This window comes from Eubalaena glacialis, chromosome 9, assembly GCF_028564815.1.
Source record: "Eubalaena glacialis isolate mEubGla1 chromosome 9, mEubGla1.1.hap2.+ XY, whole genome shotgun sequence".
NCBI classification, from domain to species: Eukaryota; Metazoa; Chordata; class Mammalia; order Artiodactyla; family Balaenidae; genus Eubalaena; species Eubalaena glacialis.
In genome coordinates this window covers 24,965,582-24,989,205 of record NC_083724.1, presented here as the reverse complement: position 1 = coordinate 24,989,205, position 23,624 = coordinate 24,965,582, and the positions used below count along the sequence as shown (strand labels likewise).

The following is a 23,624-nucleotide window of genomic DNA, read 5'->3' as shown; positions in this document are numbered from 1 at the left end:
TCTGGTCCATGAAGGCATTTCAACTTCCTCTAGTTTTCACCAGAACCACCACTTCAGTCTTACCCATCCAAGGAAATTGCAAAACCATTTCCCTCCTATAAACGTTCCTCTGTAACATCCAAGTTGTTGACACTACAGTCCTGAGGAGCCTCAGGAGCTTGACTTCCATGGGAAGCAACACTTCATGGGCACATGAAACTGTGAGCCCCTCCAGGTGAACACGAGCCCCGAAGGGCAGGGACCACGCACTCAATCATCTTTGAGTTTCCTGTGCCAAACGCAGAGCCTGGCACTCAGCAGGCCCTTATCAGATGCTTGAGAAATAAATAAATGTTCAATATAATTTTTTAAATGAGGCAAAAAGGGACCTTCCCATCCCTTTATGTAAATTCCATGCACATGGAACATCGCTGTTAGGAGGTTGGAACAACACAGCCCGAAGCAGGTTTCTCACTAGCTGTTCAAAATCCAAGGCCCTTCTGCTGACCGTCAAGATACTTTCAGAAGCAATCTAAACTCTGCACATTCTAATAATGAGAAAGGGTGGGACTAAGTGAGTACAGTGCACTCTACCCCTCACCGAAGAGCCCACTCTGACTGTGTGGGAGGAGGGGGATAAGGAAACACAGAAGCAAATAAGAGATGAATTCTAATACCATAAGCTGGGAGCAGTGCAATGGGAGACCGTGGGCTCTGTCAACCCCACTCCCCAGCTAGGCAACTGTGTGATCAAAGCACCAGATCCCCACAGCCGGATGCCTATCTCAAAGGCTCGTGGACAGGATGCTTTATCTCACTGTTCATAGCTTTGAATGGGAAATGACCTAAATGTCCATCAACAAAGATGGATTAAAACAATGGCTTCTCCATATAATGAAATACTATTCAGCCTCTAAAACTGATTTAGGCCTGTATTTATTGATGCGGCAAGAGATCCACAGCACAATGTGAGATGGAAAAAAAAGCAGGTAGGATCCCTTTATAGAAAATTATTATTTCCTATCAACATATGTCCAGAAGAATTTATAGAGGTTATTTCTGAATGTGGGACTGGGAATGACGTCTACTGTTTTTCTTTTATAATTTTCTGCATAGTTGTTTTCCTTTGAACGGGAATATTATTTTCACGGTGGGGGGAGGTGGGCTGGGTTGCCAACTTCCATCATTCATTCATCACTTGCCTATCGGGCAGTTTCTGATGGTCAATTTGTATCATTAGAGTTAAGTCTCATTGCTGCCCTCAACCAAGCTGGAAATGCTGGACCTTAGCCCCTGGGAGGACAGATAAAGACTTGATAAAAACATAATATTTACTTTCCTGCCAAAGTAAGTATCATGCTAATGGCTTGACTAAACCTGTTCTTCGCCTCACTTTCAAATCAATTTATCCTTAGCAGGCAAGGAAAGTTCTCCCTGCAACCAGCCTTCTAATCTTATTAGCCCCAGAGGCTCAGAGATTAAAGGAGCTTGTCCCATCTCCTTCCCTTCTCAAGTCTCCTTATTGTATTTGGAACAGAACAAACTTCAGCCCACTGTTCCTCTCCCTCTACTGTCAAACTCTAATCTTGATCCAGACCCAACCTGTGTCGTTTCCTCAGCTGTGGTTTTCAACCCTGGCTGTGTGTTTCAATCACAAATACCCAGGTCCCACCCAAGATCATTAAACAGAATCTCAGATCGTTAGTATTTTTTAAAGGCTCTCAGTGTGCCCATTAAATATTTAGTGCTGAAGTTTTCCTGCATCCTCTCCTATCCAAGAATATGTCCTAATAATGATCCTGGGGATCATGAAACATCCACGACCCCTTCCGAAAATTGCTGTCTGAAATCTCAAGCAATTTCAGGGTTTACTAGCCAGATGTCTACAACCCGTGTTAACTGACAGGCAGATCATGGCTAGATGCTCCTCCTGGACAGCAGATGCTTTTCCCTCTGACCACACTGCTAAAGAAGCCCCTCTATCAGGGACTTCTCTGGCGGTCCAGTGGTTAAGGCTTCACCTTCCAATGCAGGGGTGTGGGTTCGATCCCTGGTCGGGGAGCTAAGATCCCACATGCCTTGCGGCCAAAAAAAACCCAAAACATAAGCAATATTGTAACAAATTCAATGAAGACTTTAAAAATGGTCCGCATCAAAGAAAAAAAAAATCTAAAAAAAAAGAAGCCCCCTTATCCATGAGTGCTGGCCTCCATCCTTCCCACCTAGCCACCAGCCACAGAGCCCTGCCCAGAGCAGAACCCACCAGGATTGAGGCCTGTGAAAAGTCTGGGGCTCACAAAGCCGGGAAAAGAATCAGAAATGGCTCCATTCAAAGAGCTCCTTGACCCTGTGGTGTTCAGATCAGGTTTGCTCATCTGCATCAGAGGTGATAAGAAACCCAGTCACAAGCCTAAAACAAGAGATGATAAAATCTATCTTGTATCCAACCAGTTCAAAATGACCCGACTTTTCTTCTTAGCTGTAGGAGCTGACCAGACTCTGATCACTCATGCTTAATCCCACAAGACCACCCTGGGACTTGAAGACGCTGGGGCACTCAGGCCCAATGTGGCGTTTAATAAATTATATCCTATACTTGGCTTGAAGCCCTATTCAGCAGCAGCAGGACCTGTCTTGGATGTTCACCTGCATTTGGCTAAGGACAGCCAGGCCGCCTGTCGGCAGAGGCCAAGGCAAATGGCTCCAGCCCTCTTAACAGACCATTAAACCAGCCACTGGAAACAGACAGGTGCCTTTCTGAGTTCAAAGGGCAAGGCATTTAACTCAAACACTCTAATGGGTATTAGGTGGATTCTGATCTGGATTTCTCATCCAAGTCCATCTGGCAAAACCCTTCCCATAAATCGAGATGTGAGATGATCTGGCAGAGCCCATCTGTTCTGCTAGTACATCAGTTCTAGAATTATGACATACATAAGGCTGGTTATAGAATTTAATTGTCTAAAATCTACACAGAAGCACTTGAATCACAATGGCCAGGAGAAGCTCAGGGGTTGAAGAGGGTCTAAAGACTCTGCCTGTACAACCCTGGGCCATCACGTTTGAGTGATGGAACTCATAACTGGCTTTCTAGTACCTCTAGATTTTCTTGGCTTTTAAAAAGTGTCTAGTTTGCATTTAAATTAGAGCTGGAAGGAATCTGAGAGATAATCATATCCAAAGGATGTAAAGAGAAAGAAGAGAATGAACACTTTTGGAGCTTATTGTGTGTGATGTTGTGACTCATAATAAGAAATGTATATTTGGTCTTCGTCAGTTTCTGGCACAAAGCTCCTAAAACTCTTGTAATTTCCTAAGTGGTAACAGCAGTAAAAGTGTCTTAACATTCATAATGAAACCCTTTCAATGACACCTGAGTTTATGTGAATGAGGTGACTTTGGGAAAGCACCTAAGGATGGGGCTTGTTGCCAGGGGAACCAAACACATGATTGATTACAGGGTTAGAACTTTCAGTCCCCGGCCACTTCCCCGACCTCTGGGAAGGGGAGAGGGGCTGGAGGTTGGATCAATCACCAATGGCCGATGATTCAATCAATCATGTCTATGATTGATTAAATGAACCTTGTCCCAAAAGGACAAGGTTCATAGACCTTCTGGGTTGGTGAACACACAGAGATTTGGGAAGAGCGGCATGTTCAGAGACGGCATGAAAGCTCCACACCTCCCCACCCCCCATACCTTGCCCCATGCATCTGTTTCAACTGGCTGTTCCCGAGTTACATCCTTTTATAATAAACTGGTAACCTAGTAAGTAAACTGTTCCCCTGATTTCTGCGATTGGCTCCAGCAAATTAAACCCAAGGAGGGGGTCATGGGAAACTCCCATCTATAGCCAGTAGGTCAGAAGCACAGGTGACAACGTGGACTTGGGATTAGCACCTGAAGTGTGTGTGTATGTGTGGTGCGGGGGTTGGTGGGGAGTCCTGAGGGACGGAGCCCTTAATCCGACACTGTCTTCAGGCAGACAGTGTCAGAATTCACTGCTTGTAGTGTTGGAAAAAACACCCCTTACATTATGTCACATCCATCCCTTTCTCAGGCTTCGAGCAGAGGAGGGTGGCCGTGGAAAGGGCTCAAGGTACCCTGGATCACGGCGCTAATGAGGCAGGATTCTAACTCAGGCTGTGTCAGCATCCAGTGCTCTGGGTCTCCATACCACACCCCAGCGTGACACACCTTCTCTGCCTACGGGAGGGATCTCTCCTCGTCCTCATTCAGCATGAAGCCCTGTCAACCCATTCACACCAGCTACTCGAGCTTTCCTTGGGGATTCATTTAAATCAATTGCAGAGACCCCTTCCCTTTATCAATAGCTTCCCATTCAGCGCCAATACCTGCAGATGGACAGGAAAACACTCGCTCTGCCAACATTCAGAAGCAGGCTGCTGGGAGGCCTGAGGCATTTCTTGAGCTGTTGCGCACGTCTTTGAGAAGGAGGCAGGAGATCAGAGTTCAAGTCCCAGCCCTGCCACTTGCCTGGCGTGTGGCCAGGAGCAAGCCCCCCGCCCCATCCCCTCAGCTTCCTCATCTGTGCACTGAGCGGTCCCCTAACACAAGAATCAACTCAGTGTCCGTGGCAACTGTAATGAACTGTTCAAATAAAAGGAAGGGTTCAAGATGTTTTCTCTGACAGTAACATGTCCCACTACTAGTGTTTATACTCTCCAACCCTAACCCCACATACATCTGAAATGGTAGGAGCCTCGGCAGTGTCCACACAAGTGGCAAATGTGATGACATTCCAGGCACCCATCAGAGTGAAGCCACAACAGTCCCTCTGGCGTCCACGGAGTCCTTCCAGCAGTCACCGTGTCTGTGTGTCAACCTCCCCTCACAGCCCTGGGCCTCTAATTACCCATCTACCCGATTCCATGCTGCAAAAACCAGAGGAAAAACACCTCACAAGTCGAGACAAAGGCCAAAAACCACCTTTTCTGGATTCCTTGCTGCAAAACGGACCACCATAAAATGCTCCCTTTCCAAGCTGGGAGAGGCTTTGGAAGGGACCGAGGATGGCTACACCTACCCTGTAGAACACCAGCCCCGAGATGGGGACGGAGACTTCTCTTGGTGGGGCTACGGTTACCCCAGCCCCAAATCCCTGCCGCTCCTCTGCCTGGCAAAGTTCTCTCATCCCCTGTGGCTGCGGCCCACCCCATGTTCGCCCTTCCCCTCTGATACCCTGATCACCTCATCAGCAACACTCAGCCTCCAGGCTCACACACGGGAGGACAGTAAACAGTATAGTCTATAACCGTGAACAGTACAGTCTGAGACTTAACTTTCCAGGTTTCAGGATCTTAACACTGAAATTCTGGGATTGGTTTTTTGTTCCAAGACTCTGAGTCCTAAGATACTTTAAGTACACTAACTGTGGTGGATATTTTATTGGGTAATTTTATATTTATCATAAAAAAAAAAAACACAAACAAAACTGAGCCCACAGTTTTCCAAGGGACCACTTGTCTGTCTCCCTCACCAGAATGTGGCAGACGGGGACACTGTCCAGCCTACCTCTGCACCACAGAGCTTGCCACTGAGTAAGCTCCCAGTCAAAGTTTGCTGAATGGCTACTGGCTGAATGTGGGTGTGGCTGTGTGTGGGTGGGTGTGATGTTCCCTTGTGTAATGGAATCAGTATAACCCAGTGGAAAGTGCTGGCCTTTGGAATGAGAGACCAGGTTCTGAATCCCGGCTCTGTCCCTTACTTTAACCTTTACAAGGTTTCTAGTGAGCCTCAGCTTCCTCATCTGTGAAACGGGTCTGCTTTATGGCCAGCTTTACAGATCAATGCTGAATGTTAAACAAGAGTTATATAAAGCCTTTAGTTTGATGCCTGCCTCAGAGTTCATCAGAGTAGAAACTCAGTAAACAGCACCTACCAGACCAGTCTAAGAAAGCTGGGTGGGTGCAGGCCAGAGCCCTGGGCTCTCAGAAGAAAGCTTTGATATGTAAAAATAGAACCCCTGCCCCTGCTTTGAGCTGTGCCAAAGTGAGAGCTACAGAGTGGGTTCCTGGGTGGCTTTCCTGCTTAGATATGGAAAAGGGAAAGAGGAGGCCCCAGCCCCAACTGCTAAAAATAGGCGATGCCAATAGACTTTGACCTTGCTTCAGGGCTGGGCTGTGCACTATGGAAACCAGGCTTGGTTCTTTGCAGCAAGCTGGGAATATAAGCTGGGGATGCAGACAGCCAAGAGCCCTGGAACCCCCAGCCCTCTGATTTGCATATCAGGGGCTGGGTGGGGATGTCGTTCCTTGCAGGAGCCTCAATTATGGGGCAATAAGCCAATGGCCAAGTGGACCATTCCCTTCTGGGCCCCCATCTATCACACCTGCCACCAACTGCTTTGTCCCAGGCCTTTGGGGAAAATCATTGGCTCAGCGAACTTTCCCAGAGGTCTCATCTAAATTGCTAAGGTCTCTCCCACAGACAAGGCAGCCTTGAGGTTCCGGCTAACCTCAGTGCATCACCTCTGGGGACCGTGATGACTTCTGGTCCCCCCTGGCCTGCCCAGCTGGGAAGAAAAGACCCACACCCATGCTGGATTACAAAACCCTTTCTCTTCCATTAACTCACTGAGTCCTTCAATTTCCCTCTGAAATGGATGTTACTACATCCACCTTGGTGTTAGGAAAACTGAGGCTCCAGAGTACAGTGTACCGAAAAGAACACTTGAAACCCGAAATCGTAAAACCTGGGTTCGCGCACAAGCTGTGCTACTCGCTAAGTGACTTGCCAAGGTCTAAGGACTTTGGTTTCACCACCCAGAGATGGAGAAATTTGACAAATGGCTCCTAAGGTCCCTTCTGGGGCTAAAGATGAAAGTTCTAGGTTGTATGCCTCATCACCAATAGTCACCAAGTTAAGAAGAGGAGGACCTAAGTCTTAGGATCTAATCAGAAAGGTTTGTTCATATACACAAATAATGACCCTGAGGCCAAATGAGCAAACTGCCTGGGAGGGCAAAATAAGCTCAGGTTTACATAGAGGAGGAAAAACGTTTTGGGAGTTCAGGACATGCTGCACGAAGGGCTGTCATCAGAGGTGGTCCTGAAAGATGGCCAGAAGTTTAAACGGGATGAGAAAGGGTGTTCCGGGAGGGGAACCAGCACAAGCAAAGTTCGGGCAGTACCAGACCCAGCCTACAATGAGCCCAGAGTAGATGTCAAACCGATGAGAAGAAGAGGCCTGGGAGCTGTCGCTGCCCCACATCTCTAGGATCCTCAGAGTTCAGCAGATGAGGACCCTACGCCTGCTCTTGTGGGGAAGAAAAGCACATCATATTCACAGAGCTGATGCTTGAAAGGCTTTAGCACCTGCAGAATCTGAGCATCTGCAGGTGTATGGCCTGGGAAGGACGCCTGGATCTCACCGTGAACATCCCTCCTGCTGCACAGGGCCAGGGCACCAGCGGACGGGAAAGCCTGGCAGCCAAGTGAGCAGAGGCTCACAGCAGAGTCTTTCATAATGGAGTCACATCCTTGGCTTTCTGGGAACCCGTGTGGCTGGAAAGCAGTCACCTGGAGATGAGGGCACGCCACCAGAACAACAGGTACTTGGCTCTAATGGCAGAAATAACGGGTATCTTCTCCCTGACTAGAGAAGATTTGTGGGGCAGACACGCCTGTCTCTCCTTTAGACTCAGAATCACTGGACATTAGAACTAGAAGAGCTCTTGGGAGAAGAGGTCCAAGAACCCCATTTTAGGGATTTTCCTGGCAGTCCAGTGGTTAAGACTCCACGCTTCCACTGCAGGGGGCATGGGTTCGATCCTTGGTCAGGGAACTATGATCCCACATGCTGCCTGGGGTGGTCAAAAGAAAAAAAAGAGGGGCTTCCCTGGTGGTGCAGTGGTTAAGAATCCACCTGTCAATCCAGGGGACACAGGTTCAATCCCTGGTCCGGGAAGATCCCACGTGCCGCGGAGCAACTAAGCCTGTGCGCCACAACTACTAAGCCTGCGCTCTAGAGCCTGCGAGCCACAACTACTGAAGCCCGCAGGCCTAGAGCCCATGCTCTGCAAGAGAAGCCACCGCAATGAGAAGCTTGCACACCGCAATGAAGAGTAGCCCCCGCTCGCCGCAACTAGAGAAAGCCCGCGCAGCAATGAAGACCCAACACAGCCAAAAATAAGTAAATAAGTAAATAAATAAAAGAACCCCATTTTACAGATGAGGAAACTGAGCCCAAGGGAGAAAAGGTGGCTTATCTAAAGCCCATCAAATGAGTTGGGGCAGAACCAGGAGTAAGGTCCAGGTCTGACTCAGTCCAGAGCCACAGACAATCTGAAGCCAAAAATACCACACATGTTAGGACAACAGGAGAAGGCAGAATAGAGAAGAGTTTCCGGGATGAGGAGGGCTGGCAAGTGTCAGATGCTGGGGACAGCAAGGAGAACTCTAAACTCAGCACCCAGGAAGCAACCGGAAATGGAACTCTGATGCAGGTGTAGTGAGTAAATGCTGGAGAAACAGGCAAACTCCCTTAAAACAAAGTAGTAAAAAAGGTGGACAGAGAGAAAAAAGAAACTTTGAGATGCAGGGAAGAAAAGGCGTTTCAGCTAAATGACTCGGTCTTCTCAGTAGGTGGCAAGGCCAACCATGAGACCAGTCTTTGTGGGAACTGGACTATGGGTCTGTGATCCAGAGTCAGAGGGGAACCCTGGGGCATTCCAGAGTTGGGATTAACCCCCAGAGTCCACTGGGGGTTAATGAGGCTCCAAGAACAGCTCGGGGGCTTGGACTCTGCTGAACCTGTGATCTGTGATTTGTGCTGGTGCCAAAACGCACAGCCCGTGGCTCTCCAGCAACGCCTGGCAGCCCGGGAGAAGCAGCAGAGGAAGCATATGGGCCTGCGTGCGTGTCAAAGGGAGACCAGGGGACAGTCACGGGAGCAGGAGAATCAAAGGGCAAGTGGGGACACAGGTGAGACAGCTGAGCTTCGCCAGACCAGGAGGAAGGAGAGAGTAGGAGGAGTTGTCGTGGGTCAAGGCCACATGTAGAAGAACTGGAAGAACGTGATCACGGGACATTGTCATGGGATGAGAAATGACAGAATTCTGGATCTTGGAGTGATTGGGGTGGTGACAGGACCAGAAGTGCATCTGTGTGAGGTTTGCTCAAATGAAGCTTCAGTGAGAGGAAACCATGTCTGGAATGTTTAGAGGGGTCAGCAATTTGAGTTCTGAGGTTGCCCAGGGAAGAGAAAAACAGGCACCAGAGGCCTTGAAGGATGGGAAGGAGAGCGCTGAGGTCAGAGGGCACAGCACTGGGTAGTCCAACCTCAAAGGAAGCAGAACTGCATGGGGGAGGGGACAGGGAAAAGCTGGTCTGCCCTCCCCAGGGCCACAGCGGCCAGAGTGAGAGTCTCCGGCTCACAGGAAGGAATCAGGACCACGAACTCAAGGAGGCAGCTGGGGTGTTCGTGGCAACAGTCAGGGGGGTGGGGGAGTGGGCTGTCAGCAAACAGGAGGTCCTGAAGGTGGAGAGGAAGTCAGTGGTGTAGAGGGGGCATCCAGTGGGAACAGAGGGGAGTGTCTGCCCAGCAGGCACTGTAGCCTGGGCGCACTTAGGTCCTGGCTCCACCGTATCACCGCAGACTGAGCATCACAGTAAACATCTCAGGCAGGACCCAATTTCCAGGCATCGACTTTGAGCATCTCCTTACAACCGTCATGGGTAGCCCCCAGGAAGTCTCTAAAAAGTGTCTTTCAGGTAGAAAGGCTTAGCCACAGATGAGGAGCTCCAGGTCTCAGCTCAAACATCTCCTACCAGGGAACTCACCTTTTCAGACTCTGCCGAAAATAGCGCCACCCCTTACTCTGTCTGTTCCCTCACCCTCCCTTTACTTTGTCTAACGCCTCACTCTGCTTTATTTTTCTTAACACTTATTACCACCTGTCATGTTACATAGGTATTACATACATCCACTGCATTATCCACTGCTTGGAACAGGACCCAGTGCATAACAGGCACTTAATAAATACTTTTAGATTGCTGAATAAATTCTCTTTGAAACCCAAAGCTAGACTTTGTTGGGAAGGGAGACCCTGAAGTCTTTCCTGCTTTTTAAAAGAACAAAGCTGGAGGTATCACATTCCCTGATTTCAAGCTATACTACAAAGCTACAGTAATCTAAACTGTATGGTACAGACACAAAAACAGACACATAGGTCATTGGAACAGAATAGAGAGCCCAGAAATGAACCCACATTTATATGATCAATTAATCAATGACAAAGGAGGCAAGAATATACAATGTGGCAAAGACAGTCTCTTCAATAAATGGTGTTGGGAGATCTGGACAGCTACATGCAGAAGAATCAAATGGACTTCTATTTCACACTATGCACAAAAATAAATTCAAAATAGATTAAAGACTTAAATGTAAGACCTGAAACCATAAAACTTCTAGAAGAAAACATAGGCAGTATGCTCTTTGACAGTAGTCTTAGTAATATTTTTTGGATATGTCTCCTCAGGCAAGGGAAACAAAAGCAAAAATAAACAAATGGGACAACACCAAACTAAAAAGCTTTTGCACAGTGAAGACAACTACCAGCAAAATGAAAATGCCACCTACTGACCAGGAGAAAATCTTTGCAAGCGATAAATCTGATAAGGGGTTAATATCCAAAATATACAAAGACCTCATACAACTCAACATCAAAAAACCCAAACAATCCTATTTAAAAATGGGCAGAGGATCTGAATAGACATTTTCCCAAAGAAGACATACAGATGGCCAACAGAAACATGAGAAGATGCTCAACATCACTAACCATCAGGTAAATGCAAATCTAAACCACAATGAGGTATCTATCACCTCACACCTGTCAGAATAGCTATTATCAAAAACACAACAAATAACAAGTATTGGCGACGATGTGGAGAAAAGGGAACCCTCATGCACTGTTGGTAGGAATGTAAATTGATGCAGCCACTATGGAAAACAGTATGGAGGCTCCTCAAAAAATTAAAAATAGAACTACTATATGATCCAGCACTTCCACTCCAGGATATTTATCCAAAGGAAAAAAACACTAATTAGAAAAGATATATGCACCCCTATGTTCGTTGCACTGTTATTTACAATAGCCAAGATATGGAAGCAACCCAAGTGCCCATCAAAAGATGAATGGATAAAGGAGATGTGGTATCTATAATACATACGCAATGGAATATTACTCAGGCATAAAAAAATAATGAAATCCTGCCATTTGTGACAACATGGAGGGACCTAGAGGGTATTATGCTAAGTGAAATAAGTCAGATAGTGAAAGACAAACATGGTATGATATCACTTACATGTGGAATCTAAGAAACAGAACAAATGAACAAACATTACAAAACAGAAACAGAGTTACAGATACAGAGAACAAACAGGTGGTTGCCAGGGGGGAAGGAGGGAGATAGAAATAGGTGAGGGAGATTGAGACATACAAACATCCAGTAGTTGCAAAACATATGAGTCACAGGTATGAAATGTACAGTGTGGAGAATACAGTCAGTAACAAGGTAATATCTCTGTATGGTGATAGGTCGTAAATAGGCTTTCACGGTGATCATTTAGAAATGTACAGAAATACTGAAGTACTACGTTGTGTAACAGGAACTAACATAGTACTGTAGGTCAGTTATAAAATAAATAAAGAAATGAAAATAAATGAAAGAGTGGTTCTGAGCTGTGTCGAGTTCACGCACTTGAGCACCTCCACTGCACACAGTTCTGTCTCAGGCAAAGCAGGGGAAGTTTTTGCTGACCTAACGCAACCTGCTGGAGCCTGCAAGATGGTTCTCGAGCAATGCCAAGACCTGCTCCGACCGCCCAGCCCCTGAGCCCACTAAGCCCGGCTGCAATTCAGCTGTGTTCACAGCACCTGCTTGCTACACCTGGCAAGAGTCCAGGAGAGGAGGGTAGCACAGCCTCTTCTGCTGGTTAAATACAAGCAGCATCCTTAAAAGAATTCCTATAATGATATTTCTTCTCTCTACCTACTCTAGAGATGTGCCCACACTGCATCCCCATGCTTGGAAAGGCTCCCCTAGTGCATCCCCATGTGTAAAGGGAACACATCTTCCTCTTCCCTTCCCAGGTACTGGCCATCTCCAGGGTGGGGCACCACGGATTCATCATCTCACATGGGCGCCAGCACCTCAATCCCAATGCTCCTTACTGCAACAATATCACAGTTTTACTCCTATTTTTCTCTACCAATTTCTAGCAACCGTGGATCTGTGATTAGCATGAAAAGCCAATCCATCCTGTAAGGAATCAAAGGAATACATACCGCAACCTGGGCAGAGTCAAGGAACTGGAGGCCAAAGTAATCTGTTTCCACCAGGTCCAAGTGGTACACAATCTGATCAAACAAATCCTGGCCTTTGGCATGTTTCTGGAAGACAATTGGGTAGATGAAAATTTAGGATGTGACAACTGGATAAGAAACAAGATTAAAAAAAAAAAAAACCACAAAATCACTTTTCTCTCTCTATTGCATACATGTATGTGTCACAGTACATAAATTTTTAAAAATGTAATTATTTTTATTATAATACAAACTCATGATTAAATCTAAGCATACATAATGACAAGAAAAACCCACCAAACTACAACTTCATAGGATGATTAGGGAACCAATGCCTTATTATGATAAATGGTAAATAAATGGGAAAAAAAATCAAGCATTGATCCTGCCTTTAGCTGTAGCACTGGGTAACCAAAGAGTAGATGACAACATATACAAAAGTTAACTCAAAATGAATCACAGACCTAAATGTAAGAGTTAAAACTATAAAACTCAGAATAAAACATACACACAAATCTTCATGACCCTGGATTAGGCAACAGTTTCTTAGATAAAACACCAAAAGTGCAAGCAACAAAAGAAAAAACAAACTGGACATCATCAAAAATGTAAAACTTTTATGCTTCAAAGAACACCATGATATCAAGAAGGTACAAAGACAACCCTGAATGGGAGAAAATTTTACAAATCATACTTCTGACAAGGGACCTCTATCTAGAACATACAAAGAATCATTACAACTCAATAATAAAAAGACAAATATTCAATTAAAAATTAGGTCAAGGAGATAGATAGATAGATGGTTCTCCAAAGATAGAAAAACAACCAATAAGCATATGAAAAGATGCTCAACATCATTACTCATCAGGGAAATGCAAATCAAAACCACAATCAGACACTTCACACCCACTAGGAGGGCTATAATAAAAAAGACAGATAACCAATGTTGGAGAAATTGGAACCCTCTTATACTGCTGACAGGAATGTCCAATTGTATAGCTGATTTAGGAAACAGCCTGGCAGTTTCTTAAATGGTTAAACCTAGAGTTACCATTTGACCCAGCAATGACACTTCCAAGTAAATATCCAAGAAAAAGGAAAACATTAAGCTCACACAGAAACTGGTACAAAAATGTTCACAGCAGCATTATTCCTAATAGCCAGAAAGTGGAAGCAACCCAAATGTCTATCAACTGATGAATGGATAAACAAAATGCAGTATATCCATACAATGGAATATTATTTGGCCATAAAAAGGAATAAAGTTCTGATACATGCTACAACATCGATGGATATTGAAAACATAATACTAAGTGAAAGAACTCGGTTACAAATGACCACGTATTATTTGAAATGTCCAGAACAGTAAGTCTAGAGACAGAAATTAGATTAGTAATTGCTTAGGGCTTCCAGGTTTGTGGGGTGACAGCGAAGATGAGTAGGATTTTTTGGAGGTTAATGAAGTGTTCTAAAATTAATTGTGGTGATAGATGCACAACTCTATGAAAATACTAAAAACCACTAAATTGCATGCTTCAGATAGGTGAATTGTATGGCATGTGAATCTCTATAAATAAACAATTAAAAATAGTAGAGAAGCAAAGTTTTTCTTTATAGTAGTATTCCAGCAAATAAATGAAGAAGGAATAACAGAATTGCAATATCACAATTTTGCAACTTCTAATGAATGGCAGGCTCTAAGCATTGGACGCCAGTGGCTACTAACATCGCAATAGGAGACAGACAACCATTACGTTCCTCGCCATGAAGAACGTCCCACCACCCAAGATATAATCTTGCTCCCCACACCTCTCTTTCCACAGGAAAAACAAAATCAACCGTGGGACTGATTCAACCACTAGATCCAACTGCCAACTGTAGGAAATGCAGAGGAATGTTCTAAACTACATGGGACTGCAATTGGCGAGATCCAGCCTGTGGGAAATTCTAGAAACTCCTCAGGACGAATGACCTAGTTTCTTCAACAAACAGACTACAGGGAAGAGAAGAGATGGAGGGAACACCTACAGATTAAAAGAGATTTAAAAGACATTTTTTTAAAAAAGGAAAACTTAACTTGCAATGTCTAGGGATGTACACTTGGGTGAGCAAACTTGGAAAGATAGTAAAGAAGTGACTGTAATAAAGTCAGAGTAGTTGTTGCTCTTGGGGCTTGGAGGGGGCACAGGGAGGGGGTAACGGTGGACTTCTGGCTGGCTGGCAGGGTTCCAGCTTTTGACGTGGGTGGTGGTACAAGGGTGTCTGTCTACCTTCTAGTAGTTCATTAAACTGTACCTTTGTTTTACTTGTACATCTGTACTTGCGTTATACAAATAAACAACAATAACAAAAAAAAATCAAAACTACATCAATGAATTACAGTCTCCTTCTTGGAAATACTCCTCTGAAGGCATCAATTCAACAGAAGCAGAAGACTTGACATGCAGTGGTGTTCTCTATAAATTAATCTACTGGAGAAATAAGGCAGGATCAGGGGAGGGCAAAAAGAAGAACAACTGAAACTCCAATCACAGAACACAGCACTGGGGCCCACCAGCACTCCAGAATACTATTTGGCCATTACCAAAGAGAATTATGAAGATGAGACAGAAATATGGGAAGTTCTTATGACAAACGTTACGTAAACAGAGTACTTAACTCTGTTAACAGAAAGCTGTGATCCCAACTGCATAAAAATATGTATGCACTGTACATGGACTACTTGATAAAAACAGGAAATTGGCAAAAACTAAAACAGCTGTGTTAGCATGGAGACACTATGGATGGTTTTCTTCCCAAGTTTTTTTTAAACACTGGTCTTTTGGCAGTTGTTAGGCAGCAAATACAATTTCAAAAAAAAAAATCACAATTCTGGCACTCTTCCTCCTTGCCCATAACAATCCATCTTCTGGATGTATTTCTTCCAATTACTATCTAGTGCTATTGGCCCCATGCAACACCTATTATTCACAGTGCCAATGCTTCATTAGTGGGTTTCCTAGTGGGAAAAAAATAGTTAGAGTAAAGCTTTAGCAGCAGGATGTGGCAGAAAGAACTGCGCTGGGGGAAAGCAAGAGACCTGTGCTCTAGTCCCAGATGCATCATTAACTCCAACCTTAAGCAATTCATAATTTCCCCCAATCCATACGGCCATCCTGGACTTCCCCTGCAGCTGCAAATCAGACATGGCCATGGCGCCCTGAATATACAGGGCCACCAAAACTCAAATGACCCCAAATCCAACCTGCTCCCCACCTGGGTCTATTTTGGTTCAGGGCTTACCATCCAGGTATGTAATTTTAACACTCTCAGACAATGAACTGAAAAAGCACAGTTCCCCACATGTAAAATGACGGAGGTTAGCCCAAGTTTCTGTCTAGGTCATTCCAAATTTTACTTTTCTGATGTCTTTCTAAAGTGGCTCTTAATTTAGAATGAGTTCAAGGTGGCGGTTAGGAAAAGAACCTTTCTAGGGGCAGTGAGTCTCTTCTGCCAATGCCAGACTGGCTCCTCTGCTGACAGACCCTCACTCAGCTGGACTTGGAGGTGGCATACAGCAGGGTCTGGCGGACAGGAAACACTATTTTTACTCACCTATAAACACTTCCCCCCACTCACCTCCCCCCCAAGTATGCTCTTCGGTCTCCTCTGCTGGAAAAGAGAATTCCCAATGGCCCTTTCCTGCTCTAAAAAGAATCTGGTGAAATTATGAGGGCTGGAATGAATAGAAGGGTCCTCGAAACAGAGGTCCCAGGGAGTTAAGGGCAGGTTGAAGACAGGAGGGTCAAGACCACAGCCCTTGAATCAACCATCTTTCACTCCTCCCAGCCCACAGAATGTCCATTCTCAAAACTGAGAAGGTTCCAGATAACTCATCTGCACTGCCAGCCAGGACATCTTACTCAGGGCAGCCCCTAGAAGCCCACAAGCTGTCATCTCGGGCTTACTGGCCCAAACATTCCCTCCTTTGGCAGCTTCCCCAACTCTACTCTCCCCGCCCGCTCCAGGGAAGTAAGTGCCCCTCTTCTGGGTTCCCACAAGCAGGCCCATGCCTTCATTACATACACACTTATCACACTGCACCATAGCTGCTCATGTTCCTGTCTTATTCCTGCTTCAGACTGAGCTCTCCCAAGGGCAGAGACCAGCTGTGTTCACCTGGATACCACTCTCTCTTCCCTCCATCCCCAAAACACATGCCTGGCTGGCACCCAGCAGGCACTCCACAAATGTCTGTTTGCTGGATGGATGGATGGATGGATGGGGATATGTGGATGGAGGATGGATGGGGCCACGAAACAAACCTTCTGGATGGGCCATGCCGAAGCACGAAAAACAGACTGATATTTCACAAGTGGCAGGGCGAAAAATGAGAATACACTCACTAAAATCTTTTCAAATTAAGTTTTCCATGAACAAGCATCTAGGGAACTGTGCTGTACTTCCAAGGCCATTTACCTAAACACAATTTTGTGGCTATTATGTGAAGTGCTGTCTAGTGATTACACCAGGAAATCTGTTAATGTGACAAGAATGGAAGCTGCTCCTTGTTGCCTCATCATTAACTGGGTCTCCCCTTCTGTGATGAATCCATTCATTCATTCATTCATTCAACAAATATTTACCAACTGCTCATCAAATGCCAGCCACCCTTCTAGGCGTTGGGGTATGCTGGGGTCACAAAGTCTGGAAGGGAGCAGCTACAGGAAGCTACAGAAGAACAAGTCCTTCTTGCGGAGCAACGTCATCCTAAACAGCTTAAGACCCGAGCCCGTAAGTAGCAATACCACTTACCTCCCTGCCTTCCCAAACAGAATATACTCAATGTAAAACCTTACAAAGTCCCCATCACCATCCTGAAATCTACCAACTACAAGACACGTATGAAGAGCTGTCCCCAAACACAGCAGGATCTAGAGAGCTGTCCCCAAACACAGCAGGATCTAGAGAGCTCTACCCTCGAGTTCTTACATCCACGCTGCCTAGTTTTTCTTTCTCCCGTCTCAGCACATCATTTTTTACAGGGACCAGCAACCAGTGGTTTGGAGACAGTATGTCTCTCTATAGCAGCTCCTTTTGATCTGAGAGGAGCTAAAAATAACCACGTGCATTAAAATCATGTGTAAAATAAGAGTACAGAGTTGCTGGCTAAAGACTGGGTCAGGCAGGCAGCCAGCAGGGAAAGGTATGGACATCGTGATATCTTTGTTAGCCAGTCAGAGGTTCTGATTTTGCCTATTTACTGGTTCCCAGCCATGGTCCCGATAAGGAAGACTGCTGGACAGCAGATGTCTTAACTGTCCCCCAAATAAATGAACCAGGCTGACCCTCTTAGATAGATGCAACTGGCAACGTCTTACTGTAACCTGACCCACTTGCAATGTAATAGGTCGACTGTGGTCCTGGAAGAACAAAGAAGATAGAAGCCAATCCATCCAAATCTCATTAGTCTCAATAGCATAAGATGCCGTGCATCCCAGGTAGGTTTGAAAGGAGGAAATAAGCTGTGTGTGCAAGTGCTAGTCAAGCGTATACATCCTAGTTGGTGGAAAGCATAACATCTGGGCAGAGAAAGGATTTCAGGAGCCTTGCAGGCACACGAGGCTCTCTTCCATCCACCAGTTCCACATCCATCAGATGGCACGCCCCTCTGCACCCATCTTCAGAAGGCTCTCTCTTTCCTCTCCACTGTGGCTCAGGCCACATCACTTCATATATGGACCACAGCAACAGCCCCCCGAGTGGTCCCACTACCTCTAGCGTCTCCCTCCTAAAGCCCATCTTCCTTGTGCTTGCCAGAATGGTCCTCATACAACACAGCCCTCATCTCAGTTACTTTTCTGCACAAAAACATCCACCAGAGGATGAAGCGCAGGCTTCTTGGCCTGGTGCTAGGGATTCTGCATAATCTATGCCGTCCAACCCAATACTCCTTCTCCCTCCCACAGGCCTCACATGTACCCTGGGCTCCAGGCAAACATGTTCTCCAACCACGATGCCCACTCACCACAGACAGCAGGTCCCACCCCTACAGTGTTGCCTGTGTCATTCCTTTGCCTAGATGTCCTCCTCCCCTACATCCCCATTGCTATCCCCACCTGCAACAAGCCAATCCCCATGGCCACTTTCAAGTGACAATCATCATCACTAAACTTCCTGTTGGCGGCACCCTGTCCTGTTCATCTTTGCTTCTTTATCATTCGACATTCTAAAGCTCGAAAATGTAACTGCTGATGTGGATTTAGGAGAATCCTCAGTTCCCAAGACAGTCTTCAAACAACCCACTTTGCACAAGTCTGATCTTCCTGGTTCATCTCCACTGGGAATTCTCTACAGCCAGCTGGGACCTGGATGGAGAACCCTGGTACTACCATCTCCCCTTCCCGACTCCCTGTCTGTTCTAAAGCAGTCTAGAACACTGGTGTTTTGAAAACGATACCACACTGTGGCCTGCCCTTTTGGCTGACGAAAATGCTATGCCTTCTACGAAATATTATCAAGTTCTGGATTTTTATATATGGGTTAAAAAATAACCAAAATAAGTGTGGCGATGGTTTCGAAACCTAAGTGCAGACTTTTGCATTTGCTCCAATTAAATGTCATCTTATTTAAATTGGCCCACAATTTATCCTTTTAAGAACATTATTAAAAGGTTAACCCCCCTGGTTATTATCCCATATACCACTTACTGATCTTAGTTTTACAACATATGGGAAATCTGATAATCAGGAAGGGGTGAGGGGTGGAGGGTACGGGGTGGGGGTGGGGGAGGGGCAGTGTCTTTATTTCTACAGTACTAAGGCACCCATCTGATGGTGGCCACAGCCTGGTTATAAATACACACAGTTGTACCACGGGGGGGCCATGCCCCGGAACTCTCAGAGGCAAAAATGTTGGGTTGGGGGCTTCCCTGGTGGCACAGTGGTTAAGAATCCACCTGCCAATGCAGGGAAATTGGGTTCGAGCCCTGGTCTGGGAAGATCCCACATGCCGTGGAGCAACTAAGCCCGCAAGCCACAACTGCTGAGCCCACGTGCCACAACTACTGAAGCCCGCACGCCTAGAGCCCGTGCTCCACAACAAGAGAAGCCACCGCAACGAGAAGCCCGTGCACCGCAACGAAGAGTAGCCCCCGCTCGCTGCAAATAGAGAAAGCCCGCGCGCAGCAACAAAGACCCAATGCAGCCAAAAATAAATAAATAAAATAAATAAATTTATTTTTAAAAAAAGTTGGGTTGGAAAACCAGCTCTGTTTCTTTTCTAGCAATATGACGGTGACCCTAGGCAAGCCCCACCCCGAGACTCAGCCTCTCCATCTGAAAAATGGGGTACTCTCCTCCGCCCCGTCCACCTTGCTAAGTCATTATGTTAATAAAAAAGCAAGAAAGCAAATGAGCGTGCACTGTAAACTGCGGTGTCCTATACACACAAAGGAATTATTATCACTTTCGTCCAAACCTTATTTCTCTCACGTGTCCACAGGAATAACACGATATACTTTTTGCCAAATGCTGAACAAAAACTGAGGTACAGGAACTCTGTGATCTAGTAATGCCATTTAAAGAAACACTGAGGCTAATGAGGCTTTGGGATTTTTGGTAAATCCCTGTTGGTCCCTGGAGATCAACTCCTTCCTTTCCAAGTTCGTAAACACCCCTGTTTAAACAGTTCTGGGAACTCTACCTGTTCTCATCGGTGGGCTTCCTGGCCAGCGGTTCCCAGAAGGCACCTACCTCAAGGCATCTTTCAACTATTTCTAGGAAGTGCTAATTCATGGTGAGTTACTAGTTCCTAACCCCACCCCACAACTTGGTAACTTGCTAGTTTTCTCTGAGCCTTAGCAGGAAACTAGCTCTCTATTACACGCACACGCACACAAAGCGGCCCAGGGGTCTCTGTCCCCATTGCCATCACTACTAAGTCATCACAAAGAAATATAAACTGTTTACATCAGGATGTCGTAAACACAAATATCTGAAATTACCCAATAAAGTTACCTTGAAACTTCACCACGAGTGAGAAATAGCATCTCAGCCATCGGCAAGATCTGGTGACTCAAAACTGGAATCTACTGATGCAAAGACCGTGCAGAAGTATCCCTAATCTGCTGGACTGAAGGCCAGGCTCTCCAGCTTATAAATTCCATCTCCCAGTTGAAGAGGATCTCCATGTTTACAAAGGTTCCATGACCCCATTTTGCAGAGAAGGAGCCTGAGCCTCAGAGAGGTTACGTGACCAAGTTCATATTGCTTACAAGTAGCAGACCTAGAATCAGGACCCAGCCTTCCGGATTCTTAGACAGGTGGACAGAGTTCCTTCCACCTCATCCCACTGCTTCTCTGGTCAGCTCATTCACCTCTTTGGCTCCAAACACATGAGCCATGTCCAGCAAACAAGAAATGTTTCTTAAGCCTAATTCAACACATGGCTGCTGAGAGCCTACTTCACATGTGGCCTTGGCTACAGCTGGGATACAGGGCCACATGGTCCGACACAAATAGATCTCATGGTGGGTTGGGGTGGGGGCAATTCCAGTTTTGTCTGGAGGGCAGGGAAGCTGTGGCAGAACGCAAAGTAGTTGATTTGCTCACGTACTAACACAGAAGTCAAGACACGGTGCATGGGGGACATCCACAGGCTGGGCAGCTCCTGGAAATTCAATTCTGGTAAAACAGGGCACATGTGATTAATTTCCTGATTTGCCTGGCTAACAACCTCTTAGAACTCAGAGGACGCAGCAAAAACAACTGCCCTTGGGGACTTCCCTGGTGGCGCAGTGGTTAAGAATCTGCCTGCCAATGCAGGGGACATGGGTTCGAGCCCTGGTCCGGGAAGATCCCACATGCTGCGGAGCAACCTAGCCCATGCGCCGCAACTACTGAGCCTGTGCTCTAGAGCCCGTGAGCCACAACTACTGAGCCCGGGCACCACAGCTACTGAAGCCCGCGTGCCTAGAGCCCGTGCTCTGCAACAAGAGAAGCCACCGCAATGAGAAGCCCACGCACCACAATGAAGAGTAGCCCCCGCTCGCCGCAACTAGAGAAAAAGCCCACGTGCAGCAACAAAGAACCAACACAGCCAAAAATAAAATAAATAAATTAAAAAGAAAATTTACAGAAACAACTGCCCTTGATTTTGATCAACAAGGAAGTGAGAACAATCTTAGAAGAAAGTCGTCTTGGTATGTAAGTCAGTGAAAGGAGGCAGTGACGACCAGGGTTCGCTTTCAACCAGGGGCGCAGGGCTCTCCACGTGCAACATGAGGTCTGGGTGGGTAGGTTGTAGGCTTAAGGGTTCCAGAACAGAGCACCACACTGGCTTCAACTGATGGAGAGATCAATCTAAAACACTGAGACTTCGTGTTGCATTATTGATTAACTACTGATCAGCCCCTGTTCCAGGCTGATAAACCATCTTCAGGCCAAACTGTATTTATATCTCAGCAAAGAGTCAAAGCTCTCATTTGTTTCTGCTGTGAGAATTCAATGGTCCCAACGGCCATGAGCCTATGAACCTTCTTTCAATCCGTGTGGAATACCTAACACCTCCTAATGACTTCGGTTTCTGTCTCCCTATAGCTCCTTCCAAGCATGCCTAACACATGTGACTCAGCGGTTAGTTGAAGGGAGGGGTTCCCTTTCACTCCTCAAGATGCTGAATGAAGTCTGGATACTAAAGCTACTTGATCCTGGAGAACCAGCCCTGAAAACTGGTTTCACCCAACACTTCAAATATTATACCTCCCACTCTCAATAAGAAACACTAAAACAACACATGTTGAATACTCTTTAATTTTGGGGTAACTAGTATCAGGCACATTTTCATATGCGATCCCTACAGACCAGGACAAAAATATCAGACAACCTCCCTAACACAAAGGTCCACTGGACAAATGACTCTTAGAATTCTGGATTGGGAGCCTCTCCTCACCTTTATTATTAAGCTAGGTGAGTCATGAACAGTCACAGTGCTCTCTGCCCAACTGAGTCCACTCGAAGCCCTAGAGAATGGGATGGGGGCAGGAGACTGCCCTGAATGACCTCTAAGGCAGGGGCTTTCCATCCCAGTGCCCTCCATCTTACATCAAGAGAAGCAAGTACATGGGGACTTAAAAGGTCCCCGGTGGCAAGTACCTACAGTGTTAATTTTTGTGTTAATCTTTTAAACTGTGGCCACTAAAAAGATGGCTGCAAGGTCTTTTTCTTTTTCCCTTGCATATGGAAGAGGCTGGCGCTGCTTCAACCAAACAGAATATGGCATTAGTGATATTTTGTGATTTCCAAGGTGAGTGACAGTTCTCTTGGGATGCTTGCTCTGTGGCAAGAGCCAGCCACCATGTGAAAAATCCAGCTACCCTAAGACTACCATGCTGAAGAGGCCATGAGCAGATGTTCCTCTCAACTGTCCCAGCTGAGCCCAGCCTCCAGCCATCCCTGCCAAGGTGCCAGACATGTGAGTGCAGCCATCATGGACCCTCCACACCAGCCAATCTTGCAACTAAGTACTCCTGGGTGATCCTGATCGATGCCATGAGGAGCAGAAGAAAATCCCAGCTGAGCCCCACCTCAATGGGTTCTTTTTTTTTTTAAACATCTTTGTTGGAGTATAATTGCTTTACAATGGTGTGTTAGTTTCTGCTTTATAACAAAGTGTATCCGTTATACATATACATATGTCCCCATATCTCTTCCCTCTTGCATCTCCCTCCCTCGCACCCTCCCTATCCCACCCCTCTAGGTGATCACAAAGCACCGAGCTGATCTCCCTGTGCTATGCAGCTGCTTCCCACTAGCTATCTATTTTATGTTTGGTAGTGTATATAAGTCCATGCCACTCTCTCACTTTGTCCCAGCTTACCCTTCCCCCTCCCCGTATCCTCAAGTCCATTCTCTAGTAGGTCTGTGTCTTTATTCCCATCTTGCCCCCTCAATGGGTTCTTGATCAACAGAACCCATGAACTATGATAAATGATTGTTGTTTGAAGCCACTAAGCATTGGGGGAATTTGTTATTCAATAGATAACCAGAATGAAAACCATATAGGTACACAGATATAACACATGTGCGTGGCATGTGTGCACACTTTATAAAAGATTTAGTATGTAAAAGTTTTTCATAACTTTAAAAAACGTTGCTTAGGAATCCCACACTGTGATGCTAACTTAGGTATCATCTGCTTGGAGACGAGGAACTAGAATAATAAATATATTAATTCTTAAAAAAAAAAGGATAGACAAACCAAAAAACTGTTCTTCAGAGGCCACAAACTCTGCTTAGGAGAAAGACATTAAAATCAAGGGCTGGAATGTCTGAGGCT

The 23,624-nt window shown here is 45.9% G+C and overlaps 1 protein-coding gene across 3 annotated transcripts in view; it reads right to left on the bottom strand.

Moving 5' to 3' along the window:
- The window catches only part of EPB41L4B (erythrocyte membrane protein band 4.1 like 4B), a 139,553-nt gene that overhangs the window by 88,524 nt on the left and 27,405 nt on the right, over positions 1-23,624 (bottom strand). For all 3 annotated transcript variants that reach the window (XM_061201062.1, XM_061201061.1, XM_061201063.1), the window contains exon 2: positions 12,291-12,395. In XM_061201062.1, the coding sequence (XP_061057045.1) occupies positions 12,291-12,395 (105 nt within the window). The remainder of the gene's footprint in view (positions 1-12,290; positions 12,396-23,624) is intronic.